Source organism: Gymnoscopelus braueri (assembly GCF_963280865.1).
Source record: "Gymnoscopelus braueri genome assembly, chromosome: 21".
NCBI classification, from domain to species: Eukaryota; Metazoa; Chordata; class Actinopteri; order Myctophiformes; family Myctophidae; genus Gymnoscopelus; species Gymnoscopelus braueri.
In genome coordinates this window covers 23,084,821-23,111,016 of record NC_137623.1, presented here as the reverse complement: position 1 = coordinate 23,111,016, position 26,196 = coordinate 23,084,821, and the positions used below count along the sequence as shown (strand labels likewise).

Sequence of the window (26,196 nt, the reverse complement as noted above, 5' to 3'; positions counted from 1 at the left end):
AAAAAAGTCAGCCTACAGTATTTCACGGTATACATTCACCACGTTGAATGAAAAGCAGTGGTGTAAAGTCTCAAGTACGTCTCAAGTACTCAAGTACTGTACTTCAGTACAATTTTGAGGTATTTCTTACTTTACTTTAACAATTTTCAATATTTTTACTTCTACTCCTCTACATCTCAGATCCAAATATTGCACTTTTACTCCAATACATTTATTTGAAAAAAAAAATTGTAATTATTATTACAAAACATACATTAACCACTTCAGCACTTTATATACAATATCCGATCTACAAGCTCACAGTGAGCTTGTAGATCGGATAAACGTTTTGGTACTTTAAGTATATTTTGATGCCAATACTTTTGTGCTTTTACTCAAGCAAATGTTGATTACTGGATTTTTTACTTATAACTAGAGTAGAGTAGAGTGTTTCTACATTGCAGTATTGATACTTCTACTTAAGTAAAAATTGAGTACTTTTCCCACCACTGATGAAAAGTCTCATAGTTGAGGAGAGGGTTGAATGGGTGTGCTGTGAATCACACACACAGACAGACTCTACTTAAACTTGAGGGGAGGGGACCAGAGGTGGTGGGCTGTGGGCAGAGCAGTAGGGGGTTCACACACAAACACAGCTGTACTTGTTCAATCACACTTTCACCCTCAGCTTCACTTTGTTAGGGGGGCAAAGCAACACCGTTATCCCCAGTGTTGCCATGTCTGCTTATTATAAGCGACTTTGGGCTTATTTTTATGTAAAGTTGCTTGTAAATATTGGTAGTAGTTGCGGGTTGCAGTTGTTTTTTTGGTTCGTTTCTAAAGTGTAGTTGCTCATTTGGTCTTGCTTCAAACATTTTCATGTGAAGGACCCCAAATTAATATGAAATATATAACAAATTGTTCGTGCCTGCCTGCCAGGGAGCCCCATAACAGATTTGTTTCAAAATGTTTTAAAACGAAATTAATATTCAAACATTTTCACCCTTTTCCCACGATTAAAAAAAAAGCAGATCTACAAGCTTACAACGCGTCGCCTTGTTAACTTGTAGATCGGCTATTTCCAATTTGCCGATGCATAATAGGTTTAAAGTAAGTGTTCATGTGGCCGCTTCATTTGGGCTTGTTCTCATAGACCCGTTTGCTTGTTTCTCTCACAGAATCTGGCAACGCTGAACACACCGTTATCCCTCCTTTCTCTCTCTCCTGTTTCACGGGGATTATAACTTCACTTTCACCAGGAACAAGAACCAATTGGCTACAGTTGCAATTAAGGCTTCAGGAACCACGCCTCAGGATCGTGCGCTGCTCTGTTTCCCCGTGAATGACAGACAGTACTTATATACCGGTCTCTATTTCACATGCCAGCCAGTGACTGCATGGTGAAAGTTGCTTTCAGTCACTCTCACTGCCTGGTCCCATGCGACTCTCTTGATTTTCCTCCTTTATTTAATTATCGCGAGAAACGAGCGTGTTGACCAGACCCAGTGACCAAAGTGGTCCGCAGGGGGCAGGGGGTACAGTAACACACAGTTAACGGTCCCGAGTCCCGCAGTTATAGGCTACTTGTGCGATCAGCACGTTTTCTGGCTCAATTTTGGGAGAACTGGACTCACTTCAGCATCATAATAGCCATGGAGTACATGAAGTTATATTTTTTATTGTGTTGTTTTCAGTTTTTAAATGTTGTCGTCTACTCCATCGACGCGAGTCAGTCGCCTGTAACAATCCCTAAAGGTAAGAGAAAACTTTTTTTTTCTCCCTCGAAGCTCCCTGGTGGTCCATATAAATGGGTGTGAATTGTTATGTATGGTGCATTATTCGCTTTAATTGTTTTAGTCTTTACTCCTGATATATAATAAAATGTGCTATCACATCTGAAAACATCTGTTTTTGAGACCTGCCACTACATCTCCTATAATAAGTACAAAGTGTGACACTTTGTACTTATTTTATAGGAGATGTACCCACCAGTGGTGTAAAGTAACTAAGTACATTTACTCAAGAAGCCTACTGTACTTGAGTAAAATGTTTTGAAATTTTTACTTTACTTGAGTATTTCCAATTTCCAATAGGCTACTTTTACTTCTACTCCACTACATCTCAGGGGCAAATATTGTACTTTTTTACTCCGCTACAATTATCAGAACATTTAGTTAGTTACTTTGTAGATTTCGATTACTATTACAAAACATACATTAACCACTTCAGCCCTATTTAAACTTTGGCTATTTGAAAATAGCAGATCTACAAGCTCACAACTCGTTGCACCGCAACGCGTTGTGAGCTTGTAGATCTGCTAATTTGAAAGCATTTTTATACATTTGGAAACTAGTGAAATGAGACATTCTGCATAATGAGTACTTTTACTTTCAGTACTTAAGTATATTTTAATTCAAATACTTTTGTACTTTTTTTACTCAAGTAAACTTATTTGTAACAGAGTATTTTTACATTGTGGTATTGGTACTTTTACTTAAGTACAAAATGTGAGTACTTCTTCCATCACTGGCCACTACATCTTCGATAATAAGTACAAAGTGTGACACTTTGTCCTTATTATAGGAGATGTATACCACTACCCAGTCTCACAACATCATGATGGGATGGGACACAACCTGTGTCACACAGGTTGCACGCCTGTGTGTGTGTGTGTGTGTGTGTGTGTGTGTGTGTGTGTGTGTGTGTGTGTGTGTGTGTGTGTGTGTGTGTGTGTGTGTGTGTGTGTGTATGTGTATGTGTATGTGCATGTGTGTGTGTGTGTGTGTCAAAGTGAATGCATTTTGAGCTTTAGTCCCCCCTAACTCTGACAGTGTACAAATGGAACCAAATGGACCCGTAAGTGTCCACTTGAGAACCACTTGAGAACCACTGCTGTAGATGAGAAGGTCGTGCGTGTGAAAAACAACGTCTGTGATTTGTTTCTCACAATTCGACTTTATTTTATTTTGTCAGTGAATGGGGCAGGGCTGTTTAATATCCCTCATATACTGTAGGGCAGGCATCTGTAAAGATTATACTGGTAGTAGTAAGCTATTTAAAGCACACAGACTAGTCTGTAAACTTTTTAATTGTGTGTGTAACTTTATTGTCACATCACTGGTTTACAGGTGAAATAAGTAGTGGGTGAAAGTCTTTTTTTTGGTGTAAACTCCATCATTTATTATGTTTTCCAGAAAGGGAGAAGAAGAAAGAGAGAGAGAGAGAGAGGGGGGGGATTATTCAATCTAACATTAACCCATTCTACGATTGCCTTCCAAATCAGTAGTTCTTCTCACACTTTCAAGATGTTTCTAAAACGTTCAAAAATAGCAGATGTACAAGCTTGCAGTGCGGCACGAAGTGACGCGCTGTGAGCTTGTATATCTGCTATTTTTGAATATAGCCAACGCAAAAATCTAAAATGACACAGATGCTTTCCCGCTTTTAATGGGTAGCATGTCCGACGACTCGACGAGAACCTCCCACGTTCAGCCAATACAAAAATGTCTCTGATTGCCTTTTTTAATGCGTGATATCTTCATAAGCAGGTATTTCATTTTGTCTCGATAGGAAGCAGACAATCATGATGATTTGCTTGTCTACCAACTATAATTGAACTTTACAGCGCTTGGACCAGAGCCAAGTAGCTGTCACTGAATGAGTACTCAAACTTTTGAATAGAGGCTTCTGGATACATTTAGTTTATATCCCCAAATGAATCCCATGAGGCCTTAGAACTTCATAGACTCCTTCCTCGGTAGCTCAATTGCTCTCTTTATTACCGTAGAATTAAGAGTTTTTTTCATATCGCCCGTGTTGTCTTCAAGTCACACGTACTGCATCTCGTAAAACGTGTAAACAGCTCTATAAATGGATACATGTGTGTATTCTCTTTGGCGTTTGGGTGTCATGACTGCTGTAGGCTTGTATGTTCTGGTACATATAATCTGCATGTGTTAAAGGTAGCTTCAGTAACACAATTCTAATGAGGCATTTTGTCACTGGAAAGGCAAGATGCCTAAAGGCCATCTAACAGCAAGGCAGGGAATTGTAGCACATATAGAAGGCTAGGAACCCGCAGGCTCCAGCTCGTTAGTTGTTAAAAAAAGATGTAATCTGGGCAAATGTCACCACCAGCTCCCACAGAGGTATAGCCACGTTTAATTTTAGAGCACTTAATTAGTGACAATGTCAAATTGTTTGCAAACGAAAGTATGGTCACTACGCAAGCCATTTTGTTTACTTCTCGAAAAAACCTCTGCAATTGCCCAGTGGTGTAATGGTGATTATTTTTTTCGGTGGTATGGTACGGCGGTATGGTGGTGGCGGTGCACGCGCGTGCACCGTGCCGTACATGCGCGTGAAAAAATACTGGCCACACGCCGTGGTGTCCCGTCCAACGACCAAAACACCACTGTTGTTAACACACCAGTGTTTGTGATCACAGTCTTTGTAGGAACAGGTTTGATGTGGCATATGTGGTATAATGATGTACTGCAGACATCAAACGATCCACATTTAGACGTAGGCTAGTTGATCCACTCTAAATTAATGGAAAGGCACTTGGCAGTCACTTTCATCACAGGCTCGTGGAGTAAGAACTGAACACTGTTCAGCAGAGGCACTGAAGGTAAAAAAGATTAAAAGCAAAAGAAACCACATTTTTATCTAATTTCATTTTAAGTATTTAAGGGGAGTAGGTTGCTTCTTGAAATACACGCCAAATAGACAAACCACAGCCCTGCAAGAGCTCCTAAAACACTGCAGTATATGTATCAAGGGGGCTGCATTGAGACATTGAGACTGCACAGGGGTTCTTCACATTTTCCAACCCAGGACACTACGCAAGCCATTTTGTTTACTTCTCGAAAAACCTCTGCAATTGCCATGTGGGGGAATTACATTACAGGATTAATGAGCAATGTTGTGTCTGTCAACCCCCATCATTTTCACAGCAGGCTAGTACTATTCAAAGATTCAAATGGAAATTAGATCATATTTCCGCCAGATGGACAGTGGGAAGTGTTTTTCTTTACTTTTATGTGCTTGTGAAAGAAATATTAGGCCAAGAGATCGTAGAAACAAAGGAACGAAGGTGCAATTCTCGCAGGATGCTACATGATCTAGCGCAACTACAAATCTCCGGGCATTCATCTTTCTTGCCAGTTAGCAGCCAGACTGAAAGGTTTATCAAACAAATCTTTGGTCAATTAGATTCCATCAAGCATGTTGTTTGTTAACTCACTCCAGCTGCTTTCATTGTTGAATATGGAGTCAATTGAACATTGAAGGGAATGGATTAAGTGTTACTGTATGCCTCTTTGCTCATTCTGTAACTATGTTGCAGCCAAAGACATACTGTATCCCATGCATGTAAGCATAAGACAAGGGGATCGTGATATGACAATAATATATTTGTTAAATTCATAAACCACGAATATTTTAGTCCACACATTGAATGGACAAAACATTCACACCTGTTTAAGTTAAAAATAAAAGTTGATTCTCCTTTGTTATGACATCAGCCTGCCTGGTAAGCCATAAACTTGGGAGGAACATAAAATCACGAAAAACATCTGACCATCTCACGAACATACAAGTAAAAGTTAGTTGACGTAAAGTGGTGTTTCTAAGCAATGGGCCATTACGTCATGTGGGATTTCACGGAAAGACCTTTAGATGGATCTGTTAAAAACATTTCTTGCATTCCAGACACTTGACTTTGACATACATCTGTGGCTGTCTGTGGGAGGCTGGGATAAATGCCATCACCATAGCATGCTCTGGGTTTGCTCAAAAGTCCCAGGCTCTCTTTAGGCCAAGAAAGGAACCCTATGTCTATCACATACATCACCAACCGTCCAACGGGGAACATTTCACAGAGGAGAAAAGGAAACTCCACCTAAGACTGTCCATGCCCTCTGCATGGTATGGCATAATGACTCTCTGGTCTGTAATTCTAGTCCATAGTGCTAACAAACCTAGTTGGCAGGCCGAAACCTGTAATTCATCTTTTGGAACATTGTCACACTTCACCACGAGTTTGATTCAATACCTCCTTTCTGCAAACATGTGTGTTGGCCCTTCTGTTGTTGTGTTGTTTACAGATTTTGAGGCTTTCTCTGTCAACCAGCAAATAGATATAAACAGCGTGATAACATGCTGGACAATGTCATGCTCCGCAGCCATGAGGCTCCACCTCAAGCCAGTCCCATACAACAGATGGTACTTCAGCAGTGTTGCCAGGACCATGTTGACACCCTGCCTCGGTGATAGTCACAAGCCTTTAGTGTCAGTGAGAGGATTCATAGCTTCAGGAAAGGAATGGACCGGCTGCAGAGCATTGGCAGGGATATTACATTGGCTTTTATGGAGTCTTTTATGATGTAGTCTGTAGTCTGGGAGGTCATTTATCCCTTATAATTGCTTGACCCTGACTTTGTAATTGCCATTAGATGCGCCAGTAATGTCATTCCCATGTAGGACCAAAGATATTGTATTTTATACTCCAAATGAAAAAACGATATGGTCAACTTTGAGATAGTTCACTTTGTCCACGTCAGAGCACTGAACAATGCTGAACATTGTTCAATTTACTTAACAGAAACAAACTGGAAAAAAAGAAGAAAAAGAAAAAAGAAATCAATTGCTTAGAGCTGCTTTAAATATTTACATGAAATTATTTTCCCTCTGCTGACATACAAATTGGACCATGAGAATTTCAAAAGGCCACATTAACCAACCGAATAACTCGCCATGATTTCACAAAAACATTTTCAAAAAACCTATCCAGAGATCCAGATGGGGAGGAAAGAAAAGAGAAAAGAGCACCTTTTGTGGCTCATTGGGAGCGCTTGGGTTTTTGTGTATACAGTAGTCAGTCAGCATAATGGCTATAGTCAAAGCTGTTATGATGGTTTTTAGATCATGAAGTAGAAATGCATGTATTTAACCCATTCAATCCGGGAACGCATCTGTGTCACTTTAGATTTCTCTGGCTATTCAAAAATAGCAGATATACAAGCTCATAGTGCCGCGCTATGAGCTTGTAGATCTGTTATTTTTTGGGGGGGGGAATCGTGAAAATGTGTGCAAATCTTTGAATATATATATATATATACATTTGTAACTCAAATCTTTGCTTCTGGGGGTCCCTGGAACAAAATATTTTGCTTCTGGGGGTCTGCGGACAAATACATCCTTGACATGAAAAAAGTTTGAGAACCACTGATATTATAGCAAATATTGTTTCAAATAAACTGTTAGGATTTAGAAGATATTTGTAGAATCCCCAGAAGCTAAGATTTGAGTTACAAATGTTCGCTTTAAAAAATATATATTCAAAGATTTGCACTAATGTTCATGAATTTTCAAAAAATAGCAGATCTACAAGCTCATAGCGCGGCACTCGCTATGAGCTCGTGTCTCCATAAACAGTCTCTTCAGATCGCTTGACATACAGTACTTTACAGCAGTGGTTCTCAACATGTGGGTCCAATGGTGGGCCGCGAGGGTATTGGAAGAGGGTCCCCAAATAATTGTCGAAATACTAAGATTTTATTGATAATTTTACAATAATGTAAAAAAAAATAAAATATATGGTATTTTTTCTTATCGTATACTATACTAATACTACTGGTTGATTGATTGATCATTAAAATAAACACGATCTGTCTTAAGTGGTCACATGGGTGGGCCGCAAACGCTTTTGAGATTTTCAAGTGGGCCCTGGTCCAGAAAAGGTTGAGAACCATGGCTTTACAGTATGTAGAGAGCCCAAAAAAGAAAAAAAAACCTTGCCGTGAGTAGCAGCATACATAAACACATACATAGATACGTGTCATGGTTGGACATAAAAGCTCCCTTTGTGGCACCATTGAGATATATATATATATATAATATGACATCCTTCATAAAATTATGGTGTCCACTTTACATATCGTTGCTGTCAGGCAGAAACCTTGTCCATATTTCAACGCTTTGTGTGCGTGTTCTTTTTGTGTAAATTATGCCCTCTTTGTCGTACAACAATTTTGGACAAAAGTGGCAAAAATAGCCGATCTACAAGCTCACAGCGAGCTGCGACGCATTGTGTCACGGGGCGGCACTTTGTGAGCTTAACCATATCTTACACTCAAAAATAGCAGATCTATAAGCTCATAGCGTGTCACTTCGTGCCGCGCTATGAGCTTGTAGATCTTCTATTTTTGAAAAATCTTGAAAATGTGTGCACATCTTTGAATAGCCTATTTATATATTTTTTTAACTAGATTTTTAACTCAAATCTTTGCTTCTGGGGGTCCCTGGAACAAACTATTTTGAGATGATGGGGGTCCGTGAACAAATATATATAATTGTGGGGGTCCTTGACTTGATTTTTTTTAGCACCACTGATATAGCAACATAAAAAGATCATAAAACTGTCAGGATTTAGAGGACATTTTTACAATTTTACTTAATGGGTTTAAATATAGGCCTACCTGTTATGTGAGCTTAAACCCATTTGCTCAATTTCCCTGAGCTACTTATATATTCCCTTGAAGTATCAACAAACATACTGTAGCACTATGGTTACAGGTCTTTAAACATCCGAGGAAATGTCTTGCTAATTGTATTCATGACCGGTGTCAAGCGCTCGTTCGTGATGAACACCAGCTGAACGTGTTTTTGTTTTTGTCTGTCTTTTTTTAAGCATTGTAATTGTTTTTCCAGTATGTGGAAGACAAATAAGAGGTACCCATGATTCAATGTGACTTTTGTCAAGTTTCCCAACTTAATCCCTGGGCAGATGGTGATGACATCATGCCCTCCCTATGGTTGAATTTAAATGGAACTTGGCAATCGAAAACACCGCCCCCACCATGGAGGACACACTACATGGCTCTAGCATTGTGGCGCTGGTGTGTTTTATCAATCATTGGAGCTTATATCCCACATAAAGACAAAGTTTTATTTTGTGTTGCGGACAGTTGAAATAATGACTAACTATCTCCAACCATGCAGTAACCCCAGTCTTCCTGTGGCTAGACCTAAAATTAGATTCATGGGGTATAAGTGAAAACACATGGCGCTCTCACCCAGGTAAAGAGTAAAGACTTTGGCTGTTACAGACTTACAGTAGGTGAAAAGGAATGTCTGCATGTCTAGGGATGCTCACTTACAGGTATATGAAAATAGTTGCTCATGCCAACGTGACTTGTGGCTACGTTAAAATGTGAAAATAGTTCCTCATGCCAACGTGACTTGTGGCTACATTAAAATATGAAAATAGTTGCTCATGCCAACGTGACTTGTGGCTACGTTAAAATGTGAATCTAATATGAAGCTACGAAGCTTTTAAATGTAATGGTAGGTTGATGTCTGTGTTGCATGCTAGTATGAATGTCTGTCTGTCTTGCAGGATCGGTTGTTGTCCTGGGTTCAAGGTTAGGGATAGTACTTAAAGACGCTTTACATGTGTGTGGGGGCCAGGGGAGAGGACAAAAAATTACGTTTTAACTTTATTAGGAAAACTCAGAAAAGCAAAAGATATGAATTAAAAGCAATAGAACACTAAAAATAACGAGTTGAAATCAAAGTAAACTCGGAAAGACTATTCTAAATAGGTGGGTTTTCAGGGCGGTTTTGAAGGTAGGTAGGGAGGGGTGTCTCTGATGTGTGTTTGGGGAGTGCGTTCCAGAGGTGTGCACTGAAGCAATAACACTTAGAGGAAAGAAGAAGAACTTTTTTTGGGGGGTAAATGGTCTTACGTATTAACTGGAAAGAATCTTACTTGCTATGCATGACAAGGTCAATGGGTTTGTTTTACACCTGTAAACCTTGTGATGTGACAATAAAAATGATTCTGAGGGTGATTCTCCTGCTACATATGGGTTTGTGCTTTTGCCACGTAAGAACAACCTACATACTGTGTATACTCATACTGTATAGGCTACTGTATGCAGTGCAGAGTTCATATTGCGGGAGTAGCTAGAGTGATGATGTGCCCCTGGAGTGGTTGGGTTTGCATGGCTTGCTGAACTACAATTTAGCAGTTTGGTGCGCACCACAGATGTACCTCACAGCTGGATTAAACCCTTCTGTGTGTACTAGGGATGAAATCGACACAGGCCACTTCCTAGTCTACCTCTGTAATCTAAAAGTTAAACTTCCGCACCACATTTAAAGTTATTTTTAATGAGTCAAATTAACGGAGGACGTACAGCTACACTGAAGTGCTCAGTGGAGAGCAATAATGAGCAATGGTGCCAGAGAGTTTAACAGTATAGTGCAAAAATAGCTGAAATGTGCTTGGTAATCTCCTGCACAGTATGACAGTCAGCATAATATAGAATAATATATGGAACGGATTTGAATGCTCCATGCTTCGTGGGAAGATGCATGTCAGACAGAGATCCACCTGTTAAACATTATTCTATCTCTGCCAAACATATGGAAGGACTAGGAAATGTTGGCTGTACTCTAATTTAAACCAGCTGGATGTTTCTTGGCCACACACCAATTTGGTGTGACATTGGTCGGACGATGTGTGTTTACTGGGACGGTACCAAAAAAATGCCTGACATTACAGGAGTTGGTGTTGGCTTGCTAAAAGCGCCTCGCGGATGAGGAAAGTTCCCTCTGTCCTTACAGCCGTGGACTGTGTACATTCCCCACGAGACCCTTTTTCCTTTCTGTTAAGAAATGCTTACTTGAGCAGAAGCCCAGCCAGTGAGTCGGAGCGCTTGCTCATTGAAGTGTGAAAGTTTACCTAGACGCCCGTCCGTCCGTCCCCCCACGCAGCACACAGATATAGAGAGTGAGAGAGAGAGAGAAAGAGAGAGAGAGAGAGGCGAGGACGGGATGGGAGGGTGAACACTTGCGTTTCTTGGAGAAGAGTTACTGTGTTGTCTGAACTGCATTCCTCTCCTTCTGTGGGCTGTTCATGGAGGACTGTCAAACGAACACCGACTAGACGCTCATCCTCTGAAAATGTGGCCATCTAAAAGCCTCCCATTCTTGAGTGTTGCCATCTGTCTCTTAGCTACGCCTCATCACTAGAGTGATTATGGTCTTTCTTTCAACAGCATCAGTGAAACTGACAAATTGTCGGAGGAATGGCAAATCTGCCAAAAGCTCGGAGTTGTAGGGCCTAGTTAGATAACCTAGCCAGCTAGCTGTTAAAATTGTAGTTTGCTTTTGTCCAAAAACTACTCTCTGCTTTCTAAATGAAACAGTGAATCAAGTCTTTGGATTCCTTTTACACACTGGGTCTGGGTCATTCCTAGGGGTTTCAAAGTATTGTGTCTACTATTCAGACGTGGAAAATATTAACGGAAATATATGGGAAATGGGATTTATACAAGAATTATAGGGAAATTGTGAATTTGAGGAATTGAGAAAACGTAAAAAAATTCCCGAACTTAAGGAGGAGACTGGGAGTCTGGCATGTTTCCTTAAACTAAGCCTAATGGTATACTTGACATTACTGATGACCATTTTCCAAAGCATACCGTAGTTTATTTGTTTTTTTGAGGATGACATTTGTTTCCATTGAACTATGGAAATCAACTTGCGGAGGCTTGAAACTTGCTTGACATAGGTAATTCAATCACATGAACAATAATAATAATAATACATCAAATTTATATAGCGCTTTTCTCTGTACTCAAAGTTGCTTAACAACAAAACAACATCCCAACTGACTGAAATTCACAGAGGAAAGTGCATGGTTACCTCAACTTCTAATGCCAGGGAATCTAACTGTTCCATACCAGAAGCTGCACTGCCACTGTATATGGAAAAACCCATCAGAATGAGTCACCAGAAGTGTCTTCTGTCTCGTTTCACTTAAATCAAAGGTGGTTTGCACACAGAGGGTGTACTTAACTGGGTGCTTGCTTGTTGGGATGTACTCTTGAGGCTTCCCTGTTTATGGCAAGAGGGAAACGTGTGGTTCAATGAGGTCAGGGCAGGGTCATGGAAAGGCTAATTGGCGTTCATTCTAAATGTAGCATTTTGAAGAGGAAAGTGCTCCCCTGATACCATTGTCCGAGGGAGACGTTTCCCTTTTTTCTTGCTGCAAGGGGAGAATCCCATCGACAATTATTTTTAGGCATTTACCAGATGCTTTTATCCAGGGTGATTTACAAGTGCGAAATCAGAGTAAATGGCATGAACCCTAGACAACAAACATAAGGTACATTACCTAATGTTTGTTGTCTAGGGTTCATGCCATTTAAGTTATTGTAAATTGTTTCTCTCACACCCATCAATTGCCCTGATGCTGTATTCACCTGCCGAGTGGCATAACCTGGACACATCTACTTTAGCTCTCCCTTTTAGGGCAAGACAACAGGCATACATTTCCCATATAGCAGAGGAAGAGAGGCAGATGTCCAGGCGGTTATCATGGCGCCATATGACAGACTCGGCTGTGAATTTCATGGGAGTGTGCGAATGCTGCCAAAAGATCACTTGGCAAGTTGGCTTTGCTCATGTTAGAAACCCCCGCAGCACAATACTCATGATGACATACAGGTTTAGAATGTCCACTCCAGATATTGCTCTGGGATTCTTTAATGCAGAGGGATGTCATTGTGATCTCGACAGATAAGACTTGGCATTAAAGTTGGCTGCTATCTAAAGAAGAGAAAAACATCTTAGTGCCAAGGCTGAGCTAGGGACACTGTGATGTAAGCAACACAACTTCAGCTAATAAGATGTATAATGTGTTAGCTTTTGGTATGCCAATGTGCAAATTGATACTACTATTGACTATTGTCCATTGATGATGATCAGATTTGCACACTTAAATGGAACACACACATTATCAATTTTATTAGCTGTTTTACTTACATCACAGTGTATCAGGTCAGCCTGGTCCTTACATGGTTTTAACCTTTATTAGATTGCAGCAAACTCCCAAATTGGTTTAAAAAAAAAGGGTCACAAAATGATTGCTTATATGGAAATTGCCATAAGCAATTCATATCATATTTTGAACCCGTTTTTATTTTAATTGGTTTAAAAATAATATTTACTGTATGTATTGAAATGAGAAAACATACAATAGTAAGCACACTTACATATCGCTGTCGAGCTGAAACCTCACACTTTTTTTTGTTTATTATTTGTAAATTAATGCCACACAAAAGTAGCAAATATAGCTGATCTACAAGCTCCCCAGCTCAGTGGCCTTGTGGTTAGAGTGTCCGCCCTGAGACTGAGGTCGGGATTCGATCCCTGGCCCGGGTCTTACCAAAGACTTTAAAGGGACTAAACCATGAATTAAAAAAATAATAATAATATTTAATATCATATTGTTTATGTCCCTCAAACGTTTTTCAAAAGGTTTGAGCCTAAATCAAGCCTCAGATATACTCATTCCAACTAACTTCTCTCTGGCTTATAAAGCACTTTCACCTGCAATACCACATTGTCCTGTTTGGCACGGGGCGCTATTGAGCCAGTTTGTATGCATGTTATCTCCTGGTTCTGTGTGGAAAAAGTTTTTTTTTTTTGGATTTGGGTTGGAACTGAAAAACGGGAGGGATTGTACCCTGACATGACGTCACGTCAGGGCCCAAATCAGTTTGGCCTGTTTTGAGACCAATTTACAGAAAACCCCAGATCTGCTGTGAAAGCCTGAGTGTTCAAACTGGGGTATTTTTGGGGATAGAAGAGAGGTAGGGGAGACCAAAAACACACAAAAAAGAAGAAAAAGTAAAAATTCATGGTGTAGTTCCTTTAAAAATGGAACCCAATGCTTCACTGCTTGGCACTCAGCATCAACGGTTGGATTGGGGGTAAGTCCCTGCGACATACTAGCGTCATGTCCAGGGGTGTACAAGCTGCCTCACGCTACCAAAACAAGGCTTACTTACTTACGTACAGCTCATAACGTGTCAAATCGCAACACATTCTGAGCTTATAGATCTGCTATCTAACTATTATTTGAAGGAACCTCTGTCATTATGACTGACTCATTTTTGTGCATTGAACTTTCACACAGGCATTGACCATTAGCATATGCAGACAGTGACGTGGCCCGTTTTGAACTTTTCTCAAATAGGAGCTGTTTATTACCGTTTTTGTCAACTCTGACATACACTAAGCAGCGGCGTTTCAGAGTTCTTGCGCATGCGCGGCAACAGGCTATGCTCTGTTAACTTACCACAGTTACATTCCCTGCGGGCTATAGGATCTGTAACAGTGGCGGAGTTACTGTAGACCATGGCTCACAGCTACAAAGTTATAAAGGACTTTGATTTAGGAGCCGTGTCCACACATAAAGCGCTTTATGAGTGGAGGGCCGCTTTTGATATAATCTCCATAGCACTCGCACGCAGATCGACATGTGCAATATAATGAACGTCGTGATATTAGCACAAAGCTTAGCTGAAACAATGTAAACATGGACTTCTCTGATGGTTGTTGCGGTATGATTCGACGCCGGGTCGTAAATGACCGGGTTCGTCACACACCAACACGATGAAATCAGCAGTGCTCCTCTCCAAAAGTTAAACTATGCATACCGAGCGCATATTAACCCAAAAACCTGCATAGTTTGCCTGTGCACATCCCGGGTATGGAATCGTTTTTGTTATTTTCCCACAAAGAATTAAGTGAAAGTGGCTAAGTCCGTCTGTGGGGTTTATAACCAATGAAAAGTATTAACAAGAGCTTGTGAATAATAATTAATGACTACATTGGATCCATTGTAACACAGGTTATTCTTTCCATTTCCTGAAAAGTAACGGATTTGGACATACAAGGTTACGATATATACAGTGTCTTTTCTTTTTTTCAGTGGGATTCCCATCACATACTGTTGGCTTGCTCCTATACAGCATGTACTGCACGTTTGCACTTCTCTGCAAAAAAGAAAGAGAAAACGAAAGCAATAATTTGTTTGATTTATGGCATGTCCTCTGGTCAGGGTAAATTACCATAGTACATAGGATTCAGAGTAAACAACAGCTTGAACTTGACCTGGGCTTCAACTTTGGCACTATGGTAGTTTGGGGGGGGGGGGGGGGGGGGCGCATGTACAGTGTAGCAGCTCCTGTTACTACGAAAGCAGTTGTTCGGCAGGAGCGAAACACAGAATGTGTTTCCCAGATGTAGCAGACAACATCTCCGGGCCAATGCCGTTCCGCTCTCTCTCATTCACATTCAAGCCAAGGCATGAGTAAGAAACAAGAACAGGGACACACCTGAGCTTTGGAATAGGCTGCGCTTTCCTTTGGGTTGTGCACAATATGGACTCCGTCCTGGGCTTATGCGCGTCTGCCATCTATCTGCCAGCTGACTTCCGATTCCTCCAAGGTTAGAAGCAGACAGGGATCCACTTACAGCCCATTATAGACCCTGCGTGTCAGAGCAGCACTGGAATAGCCATCAGAGCGATGACAGGGCCACAGGCGAGACAGGGATGAGAGAATGGCTAAGGCCCACAGACGGGAAATGGGTGGAAATGAGATGCAATAGGGGCTGCGTGTGTGGGTGGGTGTGTACTGCAACCTTTTTTCTTTTTTTTGGCTCTGGACGGGACCACTAGCATATTTCAAACAATCCTCAAGTACCACCCACCCCCCCCACACACAAACATGATACTAAGAAGGCATAAAACACTAATTTTAGCATTTAGCATTAATAATCTTAAAGCCAGATTTAGTATAGCTACTTAGCCCGATTTAGTTACTTAGTTGCACGCTGCAACACGTTGTGAGCTTGTAGATCTGCCATCTTTGGCGTGCAACACCACGCTCAATGAAGTACATCAAATCAAGAACAGTCGATGTTTCATTTGAAGCTTGACCACTGGTAGAAAAACTGGTGTCGGGCAGAAAGCTCAGAAACCTCCATATTTCATCTTTTCATGTTCTTTTTCCCAGAAATCCCTATTTTATACTTGGTCGTATTGATAGTGTCACGCAAAAGTAGTGAAAATAGCTGATGAGTGAGTTGTGAGCTTGTAGATTTTCACAATTTTGGGAAAATTGAAAATGCCTAGACAGTAACAACACGCCCAAGACAGACAGGGATACCAGGTTGAAAGTGGTTAGGTCTGTCTGTGGGGTTTTATTCATATTTAACCAATTGAAAGTAGTATTGTGACTAAATAATAACAACATTGCCAGCGGCAAACGTTCAGATTTACACATTTTGTCTGAGTCTTTCGATCTGTATGGACTGTGAGATTGGCGGTAAAGTCCAGTAATTAACATGATCAAAGTGAGGTAATTAAATTCACATGATCAAAATCAGGCTCTGATTTCAAAAATGTAGATTTGGGCAGACCGCTATACACTTAAGTACTTCACCAGAGCATTTCTCTTTTTTGTAGATCAGGAGTGTATAGAGAGAGAGCTGTGGTTAGAGCGAGAGAGAGACGTTATGTGCAGCACAGGTCTCTGGCTGGAATGGAACGGGGGACATTGCGATTAGACTACAAAGTAGTAGATAGTGGTTCACATACTATCTGTCCCGCTCCCGGCGCACACCCAGAGGGTTTCACTTTTAATTGAAGCCTTCACAAGGCTCAGGGTCGTGATAATGGGCTTTGCCTCTCATTTGCAAATGTCCAGTAAATCGTTTATGAGGGTTTACTGGAACATAATGCTGCATATTAAATATTATGACCGAATGGCCTTAGAAAAACACCAAACGCTTAGTCTTGAAGTGGTCCAGTAAAACCATATTAAAGTGTCATTGACCTACTTTTTGTGAATTACTGTCTTTATGTCTGTTACACATTCTGCCAACAAAACCACTATAGAAAAATGTTGGACGGCAACTTGAAGAGAAGCCATGAAGGAAATGGTATTTCCTGTTCACAGAACAAGACTGTATATCTTTAAGATCTAGGGATGTTGACAGGTTAGAGCCTTCTAATCAAGGCTCCACCCTGTATGATTATCATACTGGGCACCAGAGGCGAAGCAGTAATGTGGCAATGTAGAGTTTGCATGAAAAATGTGTTCAATCACTTTTTTGGCACAAACTTGCTTTCGATTAATTACAAAGGTGGTGGTGTGGGGTTCCTTTTCCCCCAAAAAAGCTATTTCCACTGGGGTCTATTTCGTATTTGTAGAGATGAATGTACCTAAGCTGTGTGTTTAGCTTACATTTCTCTGGGGCTGTTTGGTAAACCTTAAAGATGAGTGACGACCAGCACACGGTGGAGCCCCGGTCTCTGTAGCTTCAGATTTGTTTTCATAAGAGGCCATGGTGCTGATTTCTTCTTGGTCTCAGACTTTTCACAACCTCAGCACTCATGGCCAGCGGAAATGTTCTGACCTGGTCGAAGAACTGGAGCTCTTTTAACTCCGGGGTGAAAGAATCTGTTTGTTTTCCAGATCCGTGGTGTGTACAACATACGCTTTTTATATTTTAATCCGATAAAGACCTGTATATGGATGTACAATTCCGTACGATGTAGGTTTGTCCTGCTGATCCAAGCAGTTGTCAACGTGTTGACATGGGCCTGAGGTTTTGTTGGGATATGGTTTGCAGAAACAGGATACCCACTACTTCATACGCGCAGAACAATATTTTGGTAAAGCTCTTGTTACGGAAGCCAACATTTGGGCAATAAAATGTCCCCAAATTGTCAATGGTGAACATTTTTGTACACCAAAGTACACTGTACACTCCCTGTAATTTAGTAAACTATCTATACGTGATGATTTTATTTGTGTTGTTGACGGAGTTCAATGTTGTGTCCCTTACAGAAAATCTGCTTGTCCTAACGGTTGCTACGAAGGAGACAGATGGCTTCCGCCGCTTCATGCAGTCTGCAAACTATTTCAACTATACTGTGAAAGTAAGTTATGGCTCATCTATTCCCGTTCTACCATTTTTACCATTGAATGTGCAATTTCTTCGCCCGCACTAACTACAGTACAGCACACTGACGTCATTGCCATGGTATTTCTAACACCAACCCATACTAGCCTGAAGAATTTGGATGTCATGGGAAACAAAGTGCCACAAGGCTGCTATCAGAAGAATGTTTACACATTTTATGATCCAACTCTAACACTGCTCCCTCATGTTTTCTGCCACAGGTGTTGGGGATGGGGGAAGAATGGAAGGGCGGTGATGTGGGGCGGTCCATTGGTGGAGGGCAGAAGGTCCGACTACTTAAAGAAGCCATGGGGGATGTGGCTGACCGAGAGGATCTTGTTATCCTAACTGTAGACAGGTATGTTGGATTAGTATACGCAAACTATCTCTTCTTTTGTAGCATTATGCCAAATTGCCAATTCAGTGTTTTTAGACACTGGCTCTCTTGAACTGAACAATATGTATCTATTCAATTACGGCAAATACATTTATATCTCAAAGGCTCGAAACGCCTAGACTGAAATATTTCACTATTCATCAACAAGATGACCTAGAAGGCCAATATTCCAGAGGGGATATTCTTTGAAACACTTTCAATGAGCGATAGGTTAGGCTAAAGCCCCTCTGGTCTTTCCAGATTGGATCCATATGTTTGTGGGTGAGTCATCTAATTAGGTTAAACAAAAAAAGGAAGGTGGTGAAATTAGCTCTTTTATGGTGTAAATTCTGGGCGAGGAAGTGAATGAGCAACACTTATCCTTCCCTCAATACCCACCATTAAAGTTCCCATGAGCAAGGCACTTATAACCCCCCAACTGCTCCGGTACAGCTGCTCAGTGGCCAATGGTATAATACCGCTTTTACACCAATGGCCTGTGTTTAACTAGTGTTTCCAACCAGGGTCTATCCATGTTGGACCATTTTTACATGCTTGGTCTGCAACGCTACAAGTCTATGTGCTGTATATTTCAAGACATCGTGTCTTGTTTTTTTTCGCATGCAAGGCATCTAATGTAGGGTGGTTGCGCAATGGTAGATCATCAGTACTGTAAAATTAAGAATCTGATAAAATTTGGGAGACGATCGTTATGGTTATAAATCAAGGCATCCAAACGTATCAATTAAGCTGTTAGATACTAAACTCATACCCATATTGGTGACCGCTTCCAGATTGAATGTTCAATAATGGAGTCCTTAAAGGGACACCCAAATCCCATTTTAATTAAGAGGACATAATGAACATGATGTCGAAGTGTGTTTAGTATTCGTTACGTTTTTATTTTTATTTTTAATCAGTTGGAAGGGCCGGTGTGACTGTAACTACAGGAAACATGGTCTGTAGTCCACAGTAGTCCAGGAAGCACTGACATTCACCTCTGTAACAGGGGGAGAATTCATGTTCAAAGAAAAAAGAAAAGAAACGCAAAACACACATGTTTATTATGTCCATCTTTCATTAGCAACAGGACATGGTTGAAAGTAGAGTAGTTAAATACTGTTACTTGCTACCTCTGTTGTAGTCCCAAGGGTGTTCAGCGTGAAACATAATCCAATCATAATATTTCGCGGTTTTGCATGGCACTAAAACTGTATTCTCTTTTGCTCTCTTTTGATTGCAACCAGAGTTGCAAAACAAACAAAACAAACGGCTTTCAAAAACTGTGTCTTGCCAAAAAATACACCATTTATTTATACACATCCAAGTCCAATCTGGACCCATGTCAGAATGATCTTGGATGTGTAATGTTTCATCCATAGTGCATTCAAAGTGCATTGCAATCCAATCCTGTGAATTTATAGTTATAGTCGCACGTGTTCCACTACTAGTGTATACAATGTCCAGCTGGGTCACAAAAGTAGCCATCTGTTTGCACGCACGTACGTACATGTGTGCAGGGGTGATGGGGGTTGTTGGGTAAAATGGTCTAGCTGCTAGACCATTTTACTACCGTGTGCTAGACTCTAGCACACGTTATGGCTACCTACTCTTTACATTTACATAATTGAACAGCTTTATTCAGATCAAAAGCCCATATTACATTAATAACGTAATTATTTGGTCATGTGTCTCTCTTTCTGTGTGGGCCCCAATGGTGCTGACTCTGAATCTTTGGACCCGTTGGTTCCGTGTCTGCCTCCTTCTCAGAGGAGGTCCCTGGTTGTTTGCTTCTAAAGCTTTTTCCTCATAGTCTAAGGAAAACAGTTTTAAATATTCAAATCAAACATTTACATCAGGGGATAAATAAAGTCAGTCTCTGTCCTAGCCTGTATATTTGATCACATTGCACTATTTCTGTCTCTGCACTGTCACACGAGATCTATACGCTAAAAACGGGTCACGATTCGACTCGTTGTTAGCTTGTGGATCTTTTGGCAGGGACAATTCATGCTATGGAGTCTAAATGAGGCTTTACCAGCAGCGGCTTTTATCTGCAGGCTTCGCCTTTAGTCCAACTTTGACTTTGAAGATTGTCCCTAAGATGAATGGATTCTATTTGATCACAAGATCAGTTCACAAAATATAGTCATTGTGCTATCATTTATGAGCACTTTGTCATGGGAAATTGTAGGATTGTCATTTATAATGAAAGTGTAAAGCGAAACAAAACCTTTTTAGCTGTGCATATCTATGAATTTGGAAATTGGAATCATTTAGATAATTACAGCCCCTAATAAGCGTTTTGAGCCCACGTCTGCTCAATGAGAGGTGTTTTTACGTGTTTATGTGGCAATGAACCAACCTCCACTCGTTCATGCAAAGGCCTTATTACTGAGTTCTCCGAGATATACGAGACGCGCTAATTTCACGTGCAGGTAGCAGAATTATGAGTTTTCAAGGCCAACGGAAAGTTTCCGCGAGTTAATGTGAGTGGTTTAGAATAATAACAGCCTTACACAAGCATATTTCTTTGAGTTGAGTAGGAGATGATGGTGATTACGAGTACACAAGCAATTTGAAATGTTGTCACACTGTTGCATATGATCCTTTGAAAGGTAAATGATTACTTCTGAAAGGAAATCATTTGATCCATACAAATAACTTAAAATCTACACATCTGAGGTATGGATGTCTACTACAGCAGTTTTATATACTGTATATTTCAGTTTTTTTGTGTGTGCAAGATACCATATGTCATACTATTACATTCAGTCAAAGTTGTCTGTGCTCATGGGCAGAGAAAATCAACATATCATTATCAATATCATGCCATTCAATAGCCATGCACAACAAATGAAGTGCACATCACTGTACATTCACAACCAGAATGTACAGTTTGCGTGCCGGCCTTGTAATTCTATGCACGTTTGTATTGGAAAGGTCACACAAACAGTATATTGATGATTTCTAGACTTGCCCATGAAAAAGCAACAATTGTACAGAAAGTGCCTACTCCTTAAACACTAAAAAGAGCACCCTTGCCTCCAATTAAATACAGTACTGAGTACTGACACAAGGCAAATGGAACAGGCATGATACAGCCAGGATTTAGATGCTTTAACCACTTGAACTCTAGTATCTCTATCCTCTAGTATCTCTTATAGCCGATCTACAAGCTCACAATGCTTGCCAATGGCAACGTGACGCATTGTGTGCTTGCAGATCAGCTATTTTTGGTGAAGATATTTAGTGTAGCCAATGGGAATACGGTCAACTATACTATAGGATGTTGTGGAAATCTTGCTGCATATAACTTTACAATTACCATGAGAGTGAGAACATAATGGTGGAGTCGTTATTTTATTTGACAGGGATCCCCAGAGACAGCCTCTCCTGACAGTACAGAGAGGGGAGTTGTAATGTTGGGGTAAGAGTTTTTTTGTCCTTGTGACAGGACCCAACGAACCCCCCTCGGGCACAAAACACACCTGGCAGGATACAATCTTTAAAATGATGGAACACAGCTGGCCTGATTCGTATCTTTGTAGAGGTTTAATTCGGCTGCCGTGTTACGTGGTTAGATGGGTGGGTCGCATACATTTTCAGAGCCTGTTTATTTTAACGATAAATCAAACGATTGTGTTCCACCTTGGATCAACAGAACAAACGTTCCTATTTCCTATTTATCAGTATCACAATGAAAACACTTTTTTCAAGGTTTTACAGAAATAAATAGCCATTAAATGTTTTTTACATTAATTTAGTAAAATTAATGTTATATTATCAATAAAATCGTAGTGTTTTGCCAATTATTTGGGGGCCCACTTGCAATATCCTCAGGGCCCACCAGTGGGTCCCGGCCAAGGGGCAAACCCCCTTCGCTGGAATTGAAGCTCACTTCCGGGTTCTCGTTCAGCCTGCTGTTCCTATTAGCACAGCAGATGTCACTGTTTCATCTTCTCTGGTCGCAATGCATTATAATCTCAATAGAAGTCAATGAGGTTTTGGGCGAACTTGACAAGTCTTTCTTAAATCAGTTTAGTAAATTATGGTCCCATTAATTTTTTAATTCATGATAAAGTAGGGTTTCTACTGGTTCTACTGGTTCTACCGAGTGAAGACCGCCCTCGCTGCAGTTGCAGCCAATAGCATTCCTTTCCGTTAGCATTTCGGACCGGATATAGAAAGATGGCGGATTTGGAATCGCTGAAAAATAGGCTTCATTTACGGTCTGTAGAAACCAATGGCGTCACTTTGTCCTTTCATTTTTACAGTCTATGGTCCCGGCCCACAGGCTAGGAATCACTGGCCTTGTGTGTATCTGTCAGGTTTGATTTAGGAAGCGGTGGTTTGTAAGAAAGAAAAGAAAAACATTGCTGGGCTGTCTGTAGATGATTAAAAAATATGTATGTTGTGTTCTCTCCACTCTGCTACTGTAGCTATGACCTTATCTTTGCCGGGGGACCACAAGAGATTCTGCGGAAGTTTCAGCAAGCAAATCACAAAGTCCTTTTTGCAGCAGAGGGGCTGCTCTGGCCAGATAAGCGACTAGCTGACAAGTATCCCACAGTCCGCAGTGGCAAGCGCTTCCTCAACTCAGGAGGTAGGTTCCCAAATATCAAAAGCATATAAGTTGTTACCTTCTTCCTATAACTGTGGTAATATTGCTTTGTTTTACCCGCTTTTAAACTGAATGTTGATTTGTGTTTAGCCCCTATGCCCCTTCTCCCTCAAGAGGCCTCGCCTTTTGCCAGACTGACACTGTAAATAAGAATGTTTAATTAATGACTTGGCCTGGTTAAATTAAGTAAAATAAGTCAATCAATAAATACAAACTGCACACTTACTGCATTCTGTGTATTCTAATATTAACACCTTGAATGGTAGTGTAGTGTTAATATTAGATTTATGGAACTCATGGACCATTACCTTATTCCATGCAAACTATTAACCACTGGTCAGAAAAATAAACTTTAGACGTAGCTCTAGATGCAATGGCCTTAACAACTTTAACATAGAGAACAATCACAAATTCACACGAAGTGGCAAGGTCACCATCTTGCTATCTCTTTTAGTGTCTGAATTACTGCTTTCCTTGTGGTCCCAAGTCTTTGTCTGATCAGAGGCTGACTTTGGCATTCATTTTCATTGACCTGACATGCCTATTTGTGTTGGCCCCCCAACGTTCCACAGATTGCGTGAAATTGTAGGGTTTGTTTGTGTCCCTTAGGCTACCGCCCAAGTAGCTGCTGGGGTCAGTGTTTTCACATTTTGGACATGCTCTTGTCACCGAGAGCACATTGTGTATGAGTATTTATACAATTGAGTCAAGAGAGTTGTGTGTGAAGCACTTACGTGCCATCTCTTGACAGGTTTGAGCCACTCCAGTTAACCCAGCACAAGCAAACCACACCCTGACTGTTATTTGCAAAAATACAGACACGATTTGTTGCATAAAGTCTTCTTTGTGTGTGTTAGTCTCTCTCTCTCTCTCTCTCTCAAACAAAAATAGAAACACAAAATGTAAAATAAAGTTGTCTTAAACAGGCAAACCCATGAAATATTTTGTGGGATGTTGGGATTTTGGATGACAAAGATTCTAAATACCAGGGGGGGAAACATATTGGGGGAAGGGCTGTCATTGATTAATTAAATTATTTGCAAATTAAAAAGTTCCTTTCACCTTTTCAACCTTTCCAGTCATACCATTTAGGCTATGTCATATCCATCCTACAGTTCGTGTTTACAGTGTCTGAGGCTTTTTTAATGACGGGACCCAAAAACTGCACAGACCAACAACATAGCCAAACCCGGCAATTTTCTGCTGCGGTCGATGTGCTTGAGCAAGAGAAGGGAAAAGGAGGAGATATGGGAAAACTGCAGTAGACGTTGCTGTGAGAATGTATAGTAAAGAGGATACGTGAGATTCTACGCAGAAGCCTGTCAAGCCGTGAGTTCTCAGTCATTTGTGGAGATTGCAGCTTTCCACTGGTGGCCATTGTTACTCCCCCCTGTGGTCTGTGGGAAGAGTGTCGCTGCCCAGTGCTCATTTATCGAAGATTATTGGCAAAACTCACACTTTCCGGAAGGTTCTTGGATCACTGCCAGGGTGAAGTCTTGAAAGCAAAAGAACATATTTCCTTGCAGACGTAATTGACACAGAAAGTCTGACTAAGATGTAGGCTATATGCCCTTGTAAAACTCACTTCTTTCACCCTATACTTACAGTTGGACGTATTTTCTTAACAGTTTGAAATGCATTTAACGTTGTATGGTATAATTTTCAGGTATAATTGGCTACGCCCCATACATAAACAAAATTGTTTCACAGTGGAACCTCCATGACAATGATGATGACCAGCTCTTCTATACCAAAATATATCTGGATCCATTGCAAAGGGTAAGAATGTTGGGTAGCATACAACAGCTATATTGTACACTGTTTTAGCAGTTAGCTAGCCTAGATAGCCAACCACATACACTTCTAAAACAGCTGAAAACACCTCTCCTTAGCAAACAAGCAAACCACAGGCGAGATATTGGGTGACCAGCTGTTTCATATCTCTTATTTATTTTCTTTATATATATATATATTTTGTTTCAGATGACTCTGAATATGACTTTGGATCACAAGTGCCAGATTTTCCAGAACCTCAATGGAGCCATTGGTGAGTAACCACAACAAATTGATCTCATTGTGGTCTTTGGTTTTCCATTTGCAGCTCATATTTATAGTTTTGTCTTTGGACCACATCAAACCGATGAACCTTTTTATTTATTCATTTCTTTCATTCATCTATGAAAGATATTGTTTTTAGTGCCTGCCCTGCGGGACTGGTAATGCAGTATATCATTCATAGTGAAGTAATAAAAAAAAACACGGGAACTGCAAGAAGATTTGTAGAACTTGGCCTGATCTCCAAAATGTTCCCGTCTTGGCAGATGAAGTGCTCCTCAAGTTTGGAACAGACCGAGTGAGAGTAAGAAACACAGTGTACGACACCCTGCCAGTGGCAGTCCATGGCAACGGAAAGACCAAAGTGAGTACGAAATTATGCCCTCAGGCAGACCTCATTACTGTACATAATCAGTACTGACATTTGCGTGGACTATACCTGGACAGAACCCCGCCCAACTCCAGCAGCATGAATTATTCATAGTCTGTTTTCAGTTTTGAGTTCTTCAGCAGTTGCTGCTTTCCAGCAATAACTGCTGAAGGAATAAGTGCATTCCTAATAATGACCTGGCCCAGTGGCCCACTGTACGCCTTAGATTTACATCCAACATGTATTCGTTGGAAAGAGAAAACAAAGAATTCTTTGGAACTCGGTTACTCAGTGGATGAGCAAGAGGCCGGGTCTAAAAATTGAGCTATACCGCGCCTCTCTCTCTATTCCCATTTATATAGTGAAATGGTCAACAAGCCCAAAGCAGGATGTCTGTGAGATACAGTAATCATTCTCCAGAGAGTCTATTTTCCTAAACCCCCTCCTCCCCCACTCCTCCTCCCCTCTCTCTTACATTCCCACTCCACCACCAGCGCCTGTTTCTGGTCTTCCTTTAGTAATGAACCCTACCCACCGCGTCTCCAGAGGGCCTCCACATCTGCAGCTGTCGTGCTTAACGACAGATCACAGAATGTGGATCCCCAGCTGTCCACTTGTTCTGGTGTCTATACCCTTGTAGGAAGGCTAGCTGGATCCCTGGGCAATGGGCGAACTTCCTAAAACTCAACCGCTGTTTTATCAGTCTATAAAATGGCACTTGTGCATTGCCTAGCAAAATGTACAAGCAGCCATGAAGAAGAGTCAGCAAGTTATTACTTTGGATGAAGTCTGCAGTCTGGCTTGGACAATTCCCCTCTGCAGTTGTAAGTTGTAAAACTTTACAGCTGGTGATTTTATGTCCCTCACCTCTCACATATCACTAGCTGCTAACATTTGTGTAAACATAAGGACTGACATTCAGTGGATATATGGGATTCTGGTATTACTTTTCTAGGATCA

At 40.8% G+C, this 26,196-nt stretch overlaps 1 protein-coding gene across 2 annotated transcripts in view; it reads left to right on the top strand.

Annotated features, from left to right (window-relative positions):
• Nucleotides 1-1,250: 1,250 nt before the first annotated feature.
• The window catches only part of plod2 (procollagen-lysine, 2-oxoglutarate 5-dioxygenase 2), a 40,594-nt gene continuing 15,648 nt past the window's right edge, over nt 1,251-26,196 (top strand). For both annotated transcript variants that reach the window (XM_080417596.1, XM_080417595.1), the window contains exons 1-7: nt 1,251-1,734; nt 17,697-17,788; nt 18,033-18,169; nt 22,630-22,793; nt 24,478-24,590; nt 24,795-24,858; nt 25,133-25,230. In XM_080417596.1, the coding sequence (XP_080273722.1) occupies nt 1,632-1,734; nt 17,697-17,788; nt 18,033-18,169; nt 22,630-22,793; nt 24,478-24,590; nt 24,795-24,858; nt 25,133-25,230 (771 nt within the window). In that variant the 5' untranslated portion in view covers nt 1,251-1,631. The remainder of the gene's footprint in view (nt 1,735-17,696; nt 17,789-18,032; nt 18,170-22,629; nt 22,794-24,477; nt 24,591-24,794; nt 24,859-25,132; nt 25,231-26,196) is intronic.